Source organism: Lampetra planeri, chromosome 30, assembly GCF_965212315.1.
Source record: "Lampetra planeri chromosome 30, kcLamPlan1.2.h2, whole genome shotgun sequence".
NCBI lineage: Eukaryota > Metazoa > Chordata > Hyperoartia > Petromyzontiformes > Petromyzontidae > Lampetra > Lampetra planeri.
This window is the reverse complement of record NC_136136.1, coordinates 12828726-12840487: the sequence shown is the minus strand read 5'-3', so window position 1 is coordinate 12840487 and position 11762 is coordinate 12828726. Positions and strand designations below refer to the sequence as shown.

At 48.2% G+C, this 11762-nt stretch overlaps 1 protein-coding gene across 1 annotated transcript; it reads right to left on the bottom strand.

The window, feature by feature from the left end:
* Positions 1–290: 290 nt before the first annotated feature.
* On the bottom strand, positions 291–8978 carry LOC144728724 (transmembrane protease serine 11E-like). The gene is made up of 8 exons (XM_078608331.1): positions 8833–8978; positions 8304–8451; positions 6947–7113; positions 6540–6593; positions 6089–6221; positions 5458–5681; positions 4909–5027; positions 291–832 (listed from the first exon to the last, which is right to left on the bottom strand). Exons 1-8 carry the CDS (start codon positions 8891–8893, stop codon positions 665–667), a joined length of 1074 nt encoding a protein of 357 aa, XP_078464457.1. The 5' UTR covers positions 8894–8978; the 3' UTR covers positions 291–664.
* Positions 8979–11762: the final 2784 nt, after the last annotated feature.

Genomic DNA, 11762 nt, shown 5'->3' with positions numbered 1-11762 from the left:
GCTTAGCTCCGCCGGGGGGCATATAAGCGGAGGCAGGAGATTACTTGAGGTCAGTGTGGGAAGCCTTGTGTCTGGACTGCATCACCGCTCTACCTCTCCTCGCCAGCGACCATGTGGTGAACCTCCAGTGAAGCCGTGTCTCCTCCGGGAGCGCACCCAGCCAGCGGCGTGAACGGAGAGAGAGAGGGAGACGTACCACAGCAGCGAACGAGGAAGCGAGAGAACTACCCAGAGAGAGAGAGCACGGAGCTATGCAGACATTCTGTTAAATAAAAGACACCAGTTCAGAGTCGTCGTGGAAGTCGTTTATTACACTTGTAATGATACAGCCAAGTTTCAACCTTAACACAACGTGGAAAGCCTAAACTGTGTCCAAACTACACTCGTACTAAATGTACTGTACATGACATGACATTCCTCTACAACTTTACTTAAAATTAGTTTCTACGAACAATGTATCCTACAGTTCGCCTCGAATTCGACTCGTGCACAATGTGGCGATGCGGTGAATGAAACCCAACTCGATATACCTCCTCGATGTACTTCGGCGACTGCTGAGCGAACCGTGTCCAGTTCCGATAGCACAGAGATGACATACACTGTGTGGAGCAGCGCTGCTCCGGTGGAGGAGTGTGCCGAGCCGTTTGAGAGCGATGGTTCCGCGTCAGTTTGCGATGTCCTCGATGAAACCGAGGAACTTGTAGACCCTGGTGAAGACGCCGGGATATGCACGTGCTGGTGGGTAGTTGCATTGGTTGCCCCAGCTGGCCAGGCCAGTAACATACCACCTGTCGTCCTCCTCTCTGCACACCAGCGACTGGGCCGTGTTTGCCTAAAACACAAATAATGATTATAATTACGTTTCAGAAAGAAATTCAGAATCAGAATATTTATTACTGGAATAATCCGATGAGCTATGTTTCACATATGTGCAGTAGGGGCGGGTAAGAACGTTACAACAACAAACAAAACTAAAACACGATAGTAGTGAAAAGTACAAGAAAGGTAAACAAATCACCAAAACACAAATTAAACTAAACCATCCCCATCCTACTAGGCAAAGCCCACTGATGTATTAACTTCTTTTTCAGAAGCGACCTGGCCGCAAATGTTAGCGCAACAAAGTGGCACATCATTTGGACATCTGTAGCAGCAAAATAAAATTTAAGACGCGGTGGAGAAAACGTGATGAAAATAGCACTGCAAAATGTCTCTCCAATGGGGAATGCCGGCAGTAGGTAAGAAAAGATGGGAAAAGTTGCTCAACATATTTCGGATAGGGGCTAAACACAAGGCCTATCTGTCCGTCAGGAACTGAGACCCTCTGCAACGCTATGTTCATCATCACCATCACGTTTGTATCGAGACACTTTTCAGAAGGGTGCTGCCAAGTTTTCGCAATGGAGAGCGATGTTGCTGCGTGTAATCCCAACTACAGTAAGTAGATTTCAGGCGTTTTTTTATCATTGCGATGCGTGGCCGATAACAGTTACACTGCGTGTGTTTTTGTAGCTATGGAAGGAAACCCGTGTAGAACAGGGGGAGAACATACAAACTTCACAGAGAAAGGCGCCCGAGTCGGGCATAAAAACCCAGGCCCTTCTTGCTGAGGCACAAGCGTTCCCACTGCGCTACCCGGCCGCCAAGTGGCACAAAGATCACACAGTATTAGTCGTGTATGTTATACTGTTCCATACATATGTAGTGACATCCGTGATGTCACTGTATGGTGCCGGCCCGAGAGGGCCGTGGCGTACAATGTCCCTACATCGCGGACAGCACCGGGTGGGTTGCTATGTGAGGCCGGCTCTAGCACAGCACGGCGTGCGATGCACCGTCATCGCGTACACCCCGTAGGCGTGTGTAGTACCAGCCCTAACGGGGCTTGGTGAGCGCTGGGATAGCGTGGGCATCACGCACAGCGTGTAGTGGCGGCTCCCACCAGGGGGAGTGGGAGAGTGCCAGCCCAGGGGCAGGGATGCCCCGGGCCATGGCACTCTGGTTGACCCCATAGACACGTGATCCGGAGTGTCCACAGAGAGGGCCCAGGTGGGGGGGCTAGGGGGTGATCACGTGTCCAGGCAGAGCTCTCGAGAGGGATCGAGAGGGAGCTAGAACGCTCGAGACGGTGGGTGGGGCCTTGGGTGGAGCGGCCCCGACCCGAGGGGATATAAGGTGGGTCCCTGGGAGGGACCAGGGTTCTTCGTTCGACAAGCTGGAAGCTCCACGTCTACAAGCTGGAATCTCTACGAGGCATCAACACGTGGTCGGGGCCCCGAGTGAGGGTCTGACCCTTCGTAGCTGTAACTCTTACGTATAGAGTAGTTAGCTGGGTGGATACCACCCTAGGCTGTATCTGGTGAAGGGGCAGTTACCCCTTTGTGTTAACGGGTTGATGTTACAATAAAAGTGTTGCCTCTAAAGAACAACGTCTACGACTCAGTTGGACTCACTACACATACATCAGATGAGGGCTGGTCAAAAGCTGTATACCCCCATCAATGGCTTGTTTCAACCCCCTATCTAGTTACCACATTCATAATTATTTACAGACCTTTGTCCATCCACCGCTGGACGAAGGCTTCCCCATGTCGTGTCAGTCAAGGGGGTTATTTTGACCATACTTCACTACACTGGTCAGTGTAGGTTGGCGACCAAGGAGCCCAGGATTGGTTCAGACATCAATCGATATAGAGCACAGTGCGCTATCTGCTTCACCACCGCTCCTCCAATGTTTACGAATTGTGTGCGTTAACAAATTGAATGTCGTTTGAGGGGAATTGCAGGTCTGAGAAAGAAGCACGTTCCAGGCATCTGGATTTGCGACCTGATGCGAGCCAGAATGAGCGTTAATTTCATCTCACAGGGTTCATCGGGCACTGGCTGACGAGGGCCCTCTGGACATTTCGCCAATAAGGGTGGGGAAGAATGCAAACGGGTACATGAACGGCTTGTCCAATCAAAAAGTAAAAACATTGGGCCATGCGCATCTCCTGTTTAAAGTCCTGAGCGAGTGGTGGGAAATCCACATACCTGTGGCCAGAACAAGTCTATACATGGGAAAACTTCTGATGACTTCTATCAAAGTGGTACCTATTTTGTCATACCCTGAAAGGATGAAGGGTTGAGTCAACCCCAACCGAGATCCAACTTCGTTTGAAGCACTTTAACAATTGTCACAGCCAGATATAGCAATGTGAAAATTGATTGCCGCGTTGGCGAGATGTTAGCTACCTTGATTTGAAGCTTTCGTGACTGCAAGGATTCATACTCTTATTTTTTTTCGGTAAAGTCACGTAGGTAAAAAAAATTACTAAAAGTAATAATAGAAATAAAATAATAAATCACGACGTTTCGGAGGCAACACGAGTCTCCGTCATCAGGTGGGACCGTCACAGCTAAAATTACTGCATCAAGTGAGGCAAAATTCCAAGAGACCAGCCCTTAAATACAAGTTAAGGGGGAGGGGCTTATCTGAATGTGGTAACCAGGGAATGGAACGTGGGGGTGGTGGGCGGGGCTACAAGAGAAATTGGCCAATGTCGTCAATGTGCAAGAGAACAATCGGTGTACCTCGACCTAAACCGGTGTTGGTTGAGAATTCAAATATAAAAAGCAGTACTGTTAAACGCTGGGGATGTCAACACTCGGTAAAGTAGAAAAGTACCTGTCAAATAAGATGGTACAAATATGTGTAGTTAAATCTTTTTTGCATGGTTAATAACATGTTTCCAATGATTACTCAGTTTGTACCCATCATCACGGTTGAAGTTATGTCTGTGTTTGTAAATCTGGATGGCTTCGTGTACAAACCTTTGATGGTAGCCAGAGGGTTTGCAGAGCACCTTGGTCTCGGAAAAAACAATATCATGAGAACCCACAGCGTTATAGCAATGATCGGCAACGTTGCCGATCATTGGAAAGATGTTATTAACCATGAAAAAAAGATTTAACTACACATATTTGTACCATCTTATTTGACAGGTACTTTTCTACTTTACCGAGTGTTGACATCCCCAGCGTTTAACAGTACTGCTTTTTTGAATTTGGATTCTCAACCAACACCGGTTTAGGTCGAGGTACACCGATTGTTCTCTTGCACATTTACGACATTGGCCAATTTCTCTTGTAGCCCCGCCCACCACCCCCACGTTCCATTCCCTGGTTACCACATTCAGATAAGCCCCTCCCCCTTAACTTGTATTTAAGGGCTGGTCTCTTGGAATTGTGCCTCACTTGATGCAGTAATTTTAGCTGTGACGGTCCCACCTGATGACGGAGACTTGTGTTGCCTCCGAAACGTCGTGATTTATTATTTTATTTTATTTCTATTATTACTTTTAGTAATTTTATTTTTTACCTACATGACTTTACCGAAAAAACCTAAGAGTATGTTAACTACCTTGCCTGGTATACAGTATATCATGGGTTTGATCCCGACCCTGACGATGCCTGCTATATATTTGGACTTTGCATGTCTCTCTCATCGTGGTCGCATGGATTTTTCTCGGGGTCCTCCGGTTTTACACTCCACATTTAGAATCAACGTGCGTTTAGAGAATTGGAGTGTCATTAAACGCGGGTGGTGGTGTGTTTCTAACGACAAATATTTGAACAGATCGTTATGTAGCCCTAACCCGATCATCAGCTATGAATAGTAATATTATTGATTGCAAAAACCTGTGTTAAGTTAAGAGAGTAGTGGTGTTTATTGCTGACTACTTGATGTTTTAGACCTATGCTCAGCAACTGTTAAACAATTATAAGACATCTTTGTCTTTTTTCGCTTCGTTATTTTTTAAATGATCATGTACCCACGTGCGTGCGTACGTGTACTCGCTAACAGCACTTGCCGCAACAGTCTGTTAACAGTATACGGGGGATGTTTGTCTTTGTGTGCATACTCACCCAGCACCCGCTGTGCTCAATGTTCTGTGCGCAGAGCATGCGGCTGGATAAGGCGCTGCCGTAGAACTGCGCAGACGCGCAGTCACTCTGGCTGAGTATTCCCAAGGGAAGTCCGTACCCTGAAACACAGGAGGTCAAAGTTATTTCCTGCTCAACATGTCCTATGACGGGGCTGAATCTTTCCACGGAAAAAAACTACCGTTGGCTTGACTATGAATGAAGGCAACTGGGATTTGAGTTCATGAAGGGTCACGGGGGACGGTGTGCCCGTTGAAATCGAGGCTGCTGGGCCTTCTCGTGTCACGAGCCGAAGACATCTGCAACGTGGGACTTCACGATCGAGTTGAAATAATGCGCAGAAAATGATCGAGAAGCGCAACTCCAGTGACAAACGATGGACACAACGACTTGTGTGATCGTTCACCGCAGGGAACAAACCACGCCCGGCGTAGAGAATGTATGTATGTTGAACTTCTTTCGCACTGTACGTAGCCAACCGTGCTAATAATCGGAGGTGCGGAGACGATGCAGAGGATGTTGAATACGTACCATTGCCGAGGTAGCAGACTTTCCCTGCAGCAGGGGAATGCCGCGTGGCATGAGGCAGGCACACCGCACTCACTGCGTCCGAGAACGGCACTGCTTTGCTCAGCTCCACCACGGCGACGTTGTAGTCGTGCGTGCTGGTGTTGAATCGGTTGTGTACTGAAATGATTCCCACGCTGTGGAACACGCCATCGCTGTACCTGATGGTCCATTTCGGGACGTCTTGGCTGCAAGAGACGCACCCGCCGCGCCTATTTGCAAGTGCAAAAAGTGATGGGGCAGCCAAGTGGTCGAAGCACGAGGCGCGAGCCAGCTCGTGCCGAGGGAATGGTTCGATTCCTACAACCACCTGGGTCATCTCTGCAATTAATGAGCAAGACCTGTCTTCTTGTATGGGGATAGTGAACCTTTAAAAACACACGCTCGGTTCAAAACAATATTAATTTAGTGCACCTGCCGGAACTCGTTGGCGGGTCCAACTGTAAGTGTGCACCAAATTCCATACAACAGACAAGTAGAAAATTATGTAGATGGAGAATCGCGAGTGCACGTGCGCGTGCCACAGTGTGAACTTTGACTCGAGTGCGTGTGCAGAAGGTTTTTTGTTCGAAGAACGGCGACCGGTGGTACTCACGCAGTGACGATTTGCTTAGCGGTCGTTAGGATCCACCTCCTGCCAATAATCGTGCCGTTGGCAGCAAAGCGACTGTTGAAGAACAGCTGCACATCCCAAGGGAAGTTCCTCCAGTCTGATGTCTTTCCGCAGGCTGCGAACAAACACGCGCACACTCATAGCATGGGGCTAAAACAGGGCAAAGATGAAACTGTGATTATTATTGTTACACTTTTATTGGTATTGTCGAATACTTTTGTCTCGGGCATTTAGTTACCAATTTGATCTCAGCTTCTTTATAGAAATACAGGCGTTGGGTGAAGTGGTATTTTTAATTCTGAAAAGTTGTTTATGATGGCGAGTTGTGCGGGCGGGCGGCTTGGTGAGAGGAAGGGATGAGCAAGGATGGATAGACGGTTACGTCCACAGGACGCGAGGGCTTTTTTGTAAATAAATCAAAACTTGCACTCACCTGCAGATGATGGCGTGGCTGTGACAGAGCTGTACTTGAGCCTGAAGCCCCTTTCTGGATTTTATTTTTAAAAAAACATCAAACTGTAAGTTACATCATACAGCATTGCAACGATACGTATACACAGGGTATCTACTACAATGGAATCGTCATTAAATTGCATCATTGCTTATGATGCTTTTTCAAACTCGTATCAATTAATCTCAACTCAAGCGTGTGTGCCACATCGATGAGCGCGGATTGCGACACATCACGTCGGCGGCACGACTCCGCTTCTCAAGAGGATGAACAACCGGGCGCCTCGTGAGCTGTGCCAAGTTGACTCGGTACTAGCCCTGGCGCGGCTCGGTTGTCTAGTGGGAAATTAAAAAAAACTATGTTGGAGTAGAAAGCTGCGGCGGACGTACCCACAAGGGGCCCCGTGGACCTCAGCACCAGCGTCAGGTTGCTCTGCGTGGACTTGAAAGAGACGGAGGGCATGGAGGTCCCACAGAGCACGACCAGCGCGTTGGCCCTCGCTGCTCCGTCCAGAACGGAGAGGCTCTCGTTTGCGCACACCGCGTCTTCCCACAGGCTGTGGTCCGTCAAATAAGCACAAGGCCGCAGTCACCACCGTTTGCTTCGGCTTACCTTAAGCACCCCCCAACTCCCACCGCCATTCGCCACTAAGTGGCGGTAACGTCACCACGACGATTGTGCCAGGCGATGTGCACGTTGAGGCCACATGAAGTGTCGAACGCCAGGAGGTCACGGGACAGATCCAGGTGCCATGGGTCGACTGACTGAGATGCAACCTCCCACCACCGATTCAACAAACACTCTGCATAGAAAATCTGTCTGCCGTCACACCAGAAGGTGAAAGCATTTTGCAAGTTGCCAATGTAATTTCCAATCACAAATTCAACTCGAGAAACAAAGTTTGCTTAGATTTTTTGGAAGTAAAAAAAGTGAAAATTCAAAGTCACGTAATGAGAGGATCATAACTGAAGACATTTTACATGTGATTACTATTGCCATTTAAATGCCCACACGTGGCGTTGAAACCCGGTTAGCCCACGGCTCCATACCAGATTATCACTAGCCCGTACCACCCGACGTAGTAGCTGTAGTTGTTTTAGACGGTGGGTTTGGAAATACATTTCAACACTAATCGTGATGTTCAAATCATTTTATTTCATTGGTCATGCAGTGTAAAGAAAACAATTGGTGGCACTACAGACGTTTCCCACCTAGGCTGCTCTCGATCACCACTCTGGTCCGTGAGCTGCATTTGTTGGTGGTTTGAATTTGCCCAGGAAATATTTTTATGAATTTAAAGTTCAGGCCATAATTGACTTTATGTGTGTTCTTGTTGATAAGACAGCCAACATTCCAGCCGGAGCCTGAAGCTATAGGTCCTAAACAAATGTGTAATCTTAAAAAAATAAGAGCCCCTTATGGCGAAACTGTCTGAAAAATACACGGAGGATACAGTGGTGTTAAAATAAAAAATAAACATTCTAAACGTAAAATAAGACGTCTGTGGTTAAATCCACTCGTGTACTAAAGTAAATGTTAAAACGCACCTCACATTTATTTTTAGCTTCTGTGGGGTTAGCGGATTGTGTAAAACGGCATGCGATTACGATTGAGGAAGTTATTATTGTTTTCTCAGAGACAATGGGACATGCATTCTATACACGACCAGACGCGCACATGTGCCCTTGATGTACATGCCCATCTGTGCACTCCAACAATGCGCGTGCACACAAAGGGGGCTTTTACCTGAGCCATTCAAACTTGATTTTGATGACCTTTCGGGAGACGGCCACAATGAGGAAGGTGAAATCCACATCTGTGTCGTTTGGGACATGGTCTCGGGAAGACACGTTGCCTTCGTACCCAGAGAACTGGATGGTTCTCGTTGATGGAACTTTTACACACAAAGATTGAGAACAAATGTCACATAAGCAATGTGGTTATGTGATAGCAACTCCATGATTTTTCACGATAAAACAAAGAGAGTCGATGTATGTGTGACCTGTGAAATCCATAGTTTCACAGTGTGCCACACAAAGACAGACGGTCACTGTATTTGCATGCTTTCATATGCGCTTCTGCGGCCGTCTGGAACGTAATTCCGATATTAGGAAGCGACTGGAGCTATGCACTTTTAAATCTAGATTGAAAACTAATTTCTTTATAAGTTATTTCTTTGTGTTTAGTTTGTTGTGCTTCCCGCACACCTCCGATTAGCACAGTTAGCTACGTAATTTGCAAAATAAGTTCAACATAATCATACAGAGTTTGGTACCTGCAAGCACCACGCTGCTCAGCTGGAGGAGCAGGGCGATCTGCGCCCACTGCGTGCCCATTGCTCGTCCCTATCGCAGGCTGACGACTTCGCACAGTGCCCAACGCCACCTGCACTCACGGGGGCGGGGAGGACAACCAATTACACAGCCAAGCGCAGTATCTATGGGCCAGCTCGCCCGCGACACGGCCGATCTCGCCAGATCTCGCAAGCTAAGCGGATTTGAGCCTGGACATCACTTGGATTGGCGACCGCCACACGTAGAACAGCAAAATCTTGACTTGAAAACTGCTCAACTTACAACATTCGTCCGGTTTGCTAAAATGCAAAATAAATCTGCATATTTGCCCATGCGATAACTATATTGGATTGGCTCTTTTGGGTGGTGGAGGGCTATCGTTGAGAAACTTCGGCATTACACTGACACGATCTAACCCAACCTGAAACGAATTATTTTTTATAGCCCAGGGGAACACAAGAAATGCGACTGGATGGAATTGGTTGTTTCCTTTCCTTTCCAACCGGACTGCCCGTCTCTCTTTTTAATGGAGACCTGGTTTACACAAGCAGATAAAAGGAGTTAAAAGCAATTGCACAACAAGAACATGACGTAGATAATGTAAATAAGACATTGTAATTAACTCAACACAATGTGAATACCATGCACATGTGGCGGGACTCGTATCAAGAGATGATCATTTTAATAAGAGGAGTTTTTCCTCGCACTGCTTATTTTATGAAAAGGCCATGTTGATGGAAATGTTGAGAACGTCCTTAAATATATATTTTTTACCTGCTATAGTGCGTTACTTGATAGAAGTAGCAATATTTTACCGCAGTATATTCACAACTTGCCCCACATGAGCACTGACGATTTCAAGGCTGCTTACCAGCAGATGCTGAACGAGGAGGCTCTGTGAAGGAGCGCTGAGGCCTGCCAAGCCACCTCCACACACCCCAGCAAATGAATCTTTCTGGGTGTGCGCCGAGGCTACACGGGAGACACGCCTCATGCACAGTGGTGCTGACGCAGCCGGACTATTCAAATGAAACACCTTTCTCGTATTAATTTTAGCTCTTTGTCAACTCACTATGGGATTGAGAACCCCCACACTTCACCGCGGGGTTGAAAGCCCCCACACTTCACCGCGGGATTGAAAGCTCCCACACTTCACCACGGGATTGAAAGCCCCCACACTTCACAACGGGATTGAAAGCCCCCACACTTCACCGCGGGATTGAAACCTCCCACACTTCACCGCGGGATTGAAAGCTCCCACACTTCACCACGGGATTGAAAGCCCCCACACTTCACAACGGGATTGAAAACCACCACACTTCACCGCGGGATTGAAATCTCCCACACTTCACCGCGGGATTGAAAGCTCCCACACTTCACCACGGGATTGAAAGCCCCCCACACTTCACCACGGGATTGAAAGCCCCCACACTTCACCACGGGATTGAAAGCCCCCGCTCTTCACTGCGGGATTAAAAGCCCCCATACTTCACCACGGGATTGAAAGCCCCCACTCTTCACCACGGGGCTGAAAGCCCCCACACTTCACCACGGGATTGAAAGCCCCCGCTCTTCACTGTGGGGTTGAAAGCCCCCAAACTTCACCGCGGGATTGAAAGCCCCCACTCTTCACCACGGGGCTGAAAGCCCCCACACTTCACCACGGGATTGAAAGCCCCCACATTTCACCACGGGGCTGAAAGCCCCCACACTTCACCGCGGGATTGAAAGCCACCACACTTCAACGCACGGTTGAAAGCCCCCACACTTCACCACGGGATTGAAAGCCCCCACACTTCACCACGGGATTGAAAGCCCCCACATTTCACCGCGGGGTTGAAAGCCCCCACACTTCACCACGGGATTGAAAGCCCCCACACTTCACCACGGGATTGAAAGCCCCCACACTTCACCGCGGGGTTGTAAGACCCCACACTTCACCGCGGGATTGAAAGCTCCCACACTTCACCGCGGGGTTGTAAGCCCCCACACTTCACCATGGGATTGAAAGCCCCCACACTTCACCGCGGGATTGAAAGCCCCCACACTTCACCACGGGATTGAAAGCCCCCACACTTCACCACGGGATTGAAAGCCCCCACACTTCACCGCGGGATTGAAAGCTCCCACACTTCACCGCGGGGTTGTAAGCCCCCACACTTCACCATGGGATTGAAAGCCCCCACACTTCACCGCGGGATTGAAAGCCCCACACTTCACCACGGGATTGAAAGCCCCTCCCACTTCACCACGCTTGGTTAGTGCGGTTTGGTGAAGGGGGGATAGCCCAAGACCGGTTCGGATTTCAATTGTCACTGATTGTAGCCGTGGACAGGCATCAAACTCGGGTTGCTGGGTTCACAGCGCGAACTGCAGTGCCATCGGATCGTGCAGTTAATAAGAAGTAAGAGACAGCTAACTTACTATCTTTCCGGGAAATTCTGAAAAATAGCGTGAAAATAAATTGTTTATGTTAATAAACTACAGGGTGTTTAAAATATGTGGATCCAATTTCAAAGCAGTATATTTCACGATGGTAACATGTTAAAATTGCACGAAAAGTTACAAACGGTTTAATGAGTTATTGCGTTTTAATAACCATTTTATAAATGCTCTATGTGCCATCCACCTGCTGTACGGACAACATCGAGACGATAGTCCTAAACACCTATCTATTCCCGTTTTTCTCTGAGGTGCGTGGTCGCTCTGTGCTCTTCCGCTTACATAAACAGTCTATTTCCTCAAATTGTCGGTACCAACAACGAATGCTCTTTGACATTGGCGGATCAATGCCAAAATGCCGTCAAAACGCACGCTGCACCGCAATTACGGATTCAGTCTTGCTGAACAGCAGAACGCAAAACGCCTTGTGTTGCGGGGTCACCATCTTGCGAATGACTGAGGCTAGGGG

What these genes read in the sequence shown, in the direction of transcription:
- LOC144728724 (XM_078608331.1), bottom strand. Translation starts at nt 8,893, where the DNA reads ATGGGCACGCAGTGGGCGCAGATCGCCCTGCTCCTCCAGCTGAGCAGC. An exon ending in GCTAAGCAAATCGTCACTGC is followed by an intron (nt 5,682 to 6,088) that starts GTGAGTACCACC and finishes CGTCTCTTGCAG; the next exon opens with CCAAGACGTCCCGAAATGGA. An exon ending in AGTCTGCTACCTCGGCAATG is followed by an intron (nt 5,028 to 5,457) that starts GTACGTATTCAA and finishes CCTGTGTTTCAG; the next exon opens with GGTACGGACTTCCCTTGGGA.